Genomic DNA, 6,161 nt, shown 5'->3' with positions numbered 1-6,161 from the left:
CTGTATCTTTTAGTTTGACCAGATTAAACTTGAAACGGGGTATGGTTGCACAATCATCCAAAATATTCACTATCTTCGTATCGTTTCCAAACGATAATTGGTACTGATGTGGTGCAAGTCGATATTTAAGATCTGTCGGAATTACATATATATTTTGAAACCAGTATACCTTGCCTTCATGAAGATTATCTGCGAAAATGTTTATCATATTACTGCCTTTTATAACTCCCTGCATGACAAATTTCTGATAGTTTTCAACAGATTAGTAAATATTCAATATTCAATATAATAAATAACATACACTCTTAATTATTACCTGATCATCTACAAAAAGCATCTTGATACATCCCGAACGTTGAAGCACTCCATATATGGTCATATCTATTAATCGAAACAATCTAACCTTTACATTCCATCCGTATCCGCAAGGATCCAGATAGAGTAAAGGTGTATATCGAATATCTGTAAATTATTATAATATAGCATGAAGGTTAATTATTTAAGCGCTATATTTGATACAGCAAGTAACACAAATTCAAAGAAGTACAAAAAAAATGCCAAAGTGTGAAGCATATATAGTACATATGGTCTGATGTAAATATACTATTTTTGTAAACAAAGCGATGTCCATAATTTATCAAAGGGAGTCAAAAATCTCACGATACACAATATTTTTTGTTTAATCCCATGGATCATTATCTCTATTAACAATGAGTATTTTCAATCCAACTGGCGAAGTAGCACGGGACAGAGCAACATAAAGTTGACCATGTGAAAACACAGGTTCAGGAAGGTAAACGCCAACATTTTTCAAGGTTTGGCCTTGACTTTTGTTGATAGTCATTGCAAATGCCACTTTCACAGGAAATTGTCTCCTTTTAATTGGAAAAGGAGTCCGTGCACTCTGTGGTGTTAAAGAGATCCGAGGTATGAGAACTAAATCTCCAATATTAGATCCTGTTGTGACTTCTACCTCGAGAACTTTATTCCCCATTCTGGTAACGACAAATTACGTTATGTGCAAAGATTAGAAATATCGAAAAGAAGTATTTTAGATTGAAAAAATATTTTTTAATTAATGAATGGTAATATGTGTATTTAATAGTAACATTTGAGAAAATTTATCCTTAATTTGGTAATGTTTCTGATAGTAGGTAATATTTTATGTTTGAGACATTATTTAGTGGGTGAAATCGATGTGAAATGTGAAGCATGATTTCGACCATAAGAGTTTTGAGTCACTATATTTTTTATGGTATGTAATTAAACATTTAGAATAGTAAAATATATTTTTTATTATGTTAATTATTGTTCCAAACAAATTGTCAATTTTGGTAGTAAAAATGACGATATATTTATGTGAACCTCTGATATTAGATAAGATTGTAGTGATCCTATTCATTATGATTGACTACTGCATATGCAATAATAGGTTTTAGTACTATTTGTTAACATGTAACATATTAACAAAGCAATTGGGGAGCTTTCGGTAGTATTTATTAAAGTGCTTATAAGCAATTGGTACTCTTTCCACATTCTTATAAACGATGAAAACAACAATAATATTATAATATTAGAAATATTATTAATATTTAGAAGTACAATAAAAATGCCAAATTTTAAAGAATAAATAATACTGAAATTTCTAACTTGATTCTTATAAACAATGAAATCAACAATAATAATATAATATTGGAAATATTATTAATAATTGAAATAACAATGGAAACGCCAATATTTAAAGAATAAGTACCGTAACTTCTAACTTGATTCTTATAAACAATGGAAACAGCAATAATATTATAATATTGGAAATATTATTAATAATTGCAATTATAATGAAAATGCCAATACATAAAGAATAGATAATACCGACTTGATTCTTATAAACAATGAAAACAATAATAATATTATAATATTGAAAATATTATTAATAATTGTAAATATAATGAAAATACCAATATTTAAAGAATAAATAGTACGGAAACCTCTAACTTGATTCTTATAAACAATGGAAACCATCTCATTCTGGATTATGCCCGTGCATAGCACAATCAAGATGTGACATGAATTTTACATTTTTTTAGAACCTCATTCCCACCATAAGTAAGATTTCTAAAAGATGCTTCGGTTGGACAGATGCTCGTTATTATAAGTAGGCGTGTGAAAGATGCTCCGTGAGCCATTTGCTTTACACCTATCAACGTGCCCGTGCATATATTATTCTGAAAAGTTACTATATTATTCTGGATTGTGCTACTTCTTAGGATCAACCATCTCATTCTCATGAGCTTATATGTCGATGGCACCTTTTATAAATATTAGTATGGGATTCTGCACAAAGTTTAATTTGAAAGAATAATCAATTATGGATTTTGAAGGTTTGTCTTCTAAGGTTTCAGTTCCTACATTGTTTTACAAATATAATGAGTCAAATTTTTTTTAAAATCAGCTGCAAAAACTTGGATCATATGTTCCATACCATTGACCTCAATTAGAGTTTTGCTTGATTGAACCGACTTGATCAGTTTCACCGCAAGACCTAAATCAACTACTTGCGTTTCTTAGCAGGCTACATGGCAGGTTTTTCCTGTCATCAGTGTTTGTCAATGATTGGTACTCAATTTGCCAAGTTTTGTTCAACAACGAAAAGGAGTCAAATTTAGGTACCTAGTTCTAGCACATCAAACATATTGACAATAATACTGGATCTCTAAGTACGACCATTATACTTCAAAGGATACCCACGCAGTAGAACTCTACACCTTCAGCAATTTCTCTTTTCCACTAAAAGTTAAGCAAAAGATTGAGTTTTTACCTCGAAGAAGATACTTAAGAGTTAAAAACCACATAAAGACAGAGTCCCGATTCCTAAATTTGCAAGAATTAGAAGTCAAAGTGTGTAATTTGAGACCAGGTAGCAGTCTGCCATTATGTAGAAAATGTCTTTTTTCTCTAATCAAAGCTATGACCATGTTCCGGGACTAATCTGAATAATTAATAATACAATGAGAACTATATGTCTAAATGTCTAAACTCACATAAAAGCCAACAAAAATGTCTTTTTTCTCTAATCAAAGTTATGACCATGTTCCGGGACTAATCTGAATAATTAGTAATACAATGAGAACTATATGTCTAAATGTCTAAACTCACATAAAAGCCATAGTACCATACTTTGTTGAATCATCCAGCAAAGATTAGTAACATGAGAAGAAGGAGAATATTTAAAGCATGAATAGTACCAAAACTTCTAATTTGATACATAAGATTACTGTCCATAAGATTACATCTAAAAAGTATATTAATTTTTAGGTGCCATTGTCTCATATGTTCTTGTAAGCAATTTTTTCCAAGAATTCATGGGCTAGAGTTAAAGATTCTTGGGTGCCATTGTCTCATATGTTTTTGCAAGAATTATTTTTTGAATCTATTCCCTTTTTTTTTTTTGCTCTTTCTATCGATCATCAACATTTTTGTCTTGCACGATTCCAACTTTCCACAGCATAATCCAGATTTGAACAGCCCAAGGACATGTAATGTAGTAAGACACAAAATCTGCCAAAAAAAAAAGCCAAAACACAAAAAACGAACCTACCCGCTAGTAGTAATCTGTTAATGTCAACCTTCAGAACATCTTATTTCAAAGAAACGAAGGAACTACAAAGATCACAACTCATAATTAATAGTACTACTATTTTTCGTGATCATAATTAATAGTACTACAACAATTTGGAGTAATAACCAATATGCTACCATATTAACAGTTTGGGGTAAAACCAACATAAGTCATATCATGAGTACAACTCATGCTATGATCAGTTTTCCAGCCATAATGTGGGGCGTAGTATACTTTTGAGAATTACTCATTATCTTTGTCAAATTTAAAGGGCTATAGTGAAACACTTTAAGCATGATCTTCCACCATAGACTTATGCAATAAATGCAAACTGCATTCCTTGTTCATTATAATGTTTCAGTTAATTCACATTACCTTACTTTTATATTGTTTTCAAAAGAAAAAAAAGAATGTTACATTACTCCCTCGTAAGTTTCCCCAGCTATTTGTCTCTAAGTTTGGATAGTCACTTGAGGTAACTGGAGAAAATATCTTAATCTCCATTTTTGTTCTAAACTTTTAGCCGTTGTGCGTAGAAATAATCGATTTGTTTTGAGTATTACTACATCTAATTATAATTTCCTTTATAAATGTATTGTATACACACATAAGATTGTGTCTCCTTTTTATCCGTTAAGCCCACTATTCATAAAACAGCCACGGGACTATTTCATGAAAGAGACATTTAGGTAGACATTTAATGACAAAAAAATGTTTTCTCTAATCAAAGCTATGACCATGTTTCGGGACTAATCTGATTAATTACTAATACAATGAGAACTGTATGTCTAAATGCCTAAACTCACATAAAAGCCATAGTACCATACGTTGTTGATTGAGCCAACAAGGATTAGTAACATGTGAAGAAGGAGAATATTTAAAGAATCTTAATGCTTATAAACAATGGAAACAACAGTAATATTGTAATATTGAGAATATTATAATATTGAGAATGATACAATGAAAATATCAATATTAAAAGAATAAATAGTACCGAAACTTCTAATTTGATTGGCGCGGCGTTTGAATCGGTGTAGTCGAGATTTTATCCATCGTAGTTGATGTGAGATTTCTCTTTCGTCGACGCAAAGTTGTTGGAACTTTTCCAATTCTTGTGCGGGACCGCTGTGGCGTCCTTTTCGCTTTGTTAGCAGATGTTTCCTCCTTTGCAATCTTACGAGTTTGAAATTTAGGCGTTGTTGACATGCCTGTAAACGACCATGTTCCATTGTGAAGTTAATTTGAGAGGTTCGAGAAGGAAGTTGATTGGAAGGGTTTTAATTGTAGTGGAAAGGTGGGTGTGGAGTGAAATTGTAAGAGTTACTTGTAGTAGTACCAAGTATATTGTTGCTCCGTGGCAGTTGGACAAGATCATGTGCTATCTTCAATTCTGTTGAATTAGGGGCTAAGTACCAAGTATATTGTTGCTCCGTGGCAGTTGGAAAAGATCATGTGCTATATTCAATTCCATTGAATTAGGGGCTATCTTTATTCTGTCAATGCTCTTCAACTCACTGGAAAATGGGAATCAGTAGTGGTACCACAACCATCTGACGCGCGGATAAGTGGAAAGAGTTTTAATGTAAGTGGAAGTTAAATTTTTGTTTGAGGGAACGTGGGAGTGTTAGTTAGAGTTAACTTGTTATTTGAGGGAAACGTGGGGATGTAATGTGCCCATGATATTTTTTACGATATAAGATAAATGTGAAATGCTAGAAAAATAGAGTTGAGAGTGGGAAGGGTTGTGGAGGCTTGTTGTTAAAAATCTCTTCTCAAATTTATATAGATATAGATAGGTTGATAACTTCCGTAAACTGACAATTGAAAGATAGGATCAATAAGGCCTAGTTTTTGTTCTTCTGTACTCTTGTCTCTCTCTCGCACTCCAAGTGTGTTTTTTTTTTTCTTTAAATAGAAGTTTCTCCTTTCTCGTGATATGTATTTCTATCCCTTTGACTTGCTCATGAACCAACCGACCACTATCACACTATTACACGCCAAGCTTCACAATTTTTAGTTTAGGATTTTGAAAACAGAAAGACACGTTGCATATTTGTTTTACGAGTGTTTTAACACGTGCTCATTGCACATTCATTAGTACATCTAAAATTCACTTAATTTATCACGTATATATACATACTAACAATTATTATTATTCCTTACATTTATATACATTTTATTTAATTTTACCTATTTATTTGCCTTGCCTAATTATTTTAAATCACATATAAAAAAATATGACACTTCAAATATATTTCAATGAGTGCCGATTAAACATTTGTCGTCAGACAGGCCCCTAACGATGTCAAAACAACCAACCAATCGACGCTGGCTTATTATATAGCTTTTCTGTGGATGATTTTGCATTTGGTGTCATTTTGTGGTAAGACTCGAGTTGGGTCAACCGGTGCAGTGACGAGACACAAAACTTGGTGAAAGCCAGAGTGCAAGGCATGATGGATGTGGACTAGTTCATACTTGATGTCAAATATGATGGATGTATTCTTTTCTTTTTTTTTTCGAGACTATAACTATTGTATAA

General features: G+C 32.0%; 1 protein-coding gene across 1 annotated transcript; it reads right to left on the bottom strand.

Annotated features, from left to right (window-relative positions):
* Positions 1-679: 679 nt before the first annotated feature.
* On the bottom strand, positions 680-994 carry LOC113759172 (ATP-dependent DNA helicase pif1-like). The gene has a single exon (XM_027301739.1). The coding sequence runs from the start codon at positions 992-994 to the stop codon at positions 680-682; it is 315 nt and encodes a 104-aa protein (XP_027157540.1).
* Between the last annotated feature and the right edge of the window lie 5,167 nt (positions 995-6,161).

Source organism: Coffea eugenioides, chromosome 2 (genome assembly GCF_003713205.1).
Source record: "Coffea eugenioides isolate CCC68of chromosome 2, Ceug_1.0, whole genome shotgun sequence".
Taxonomy (NCBI): Eukaryota; Viridiplantae; Streptophyta; class Magnoliopsida; order Gentianales; family Rubiaceae; genus Coffea; species Coffea eugenioides.
This window is presented reverse-complemented; position numbering and strand designations above follow the sequence as displayed.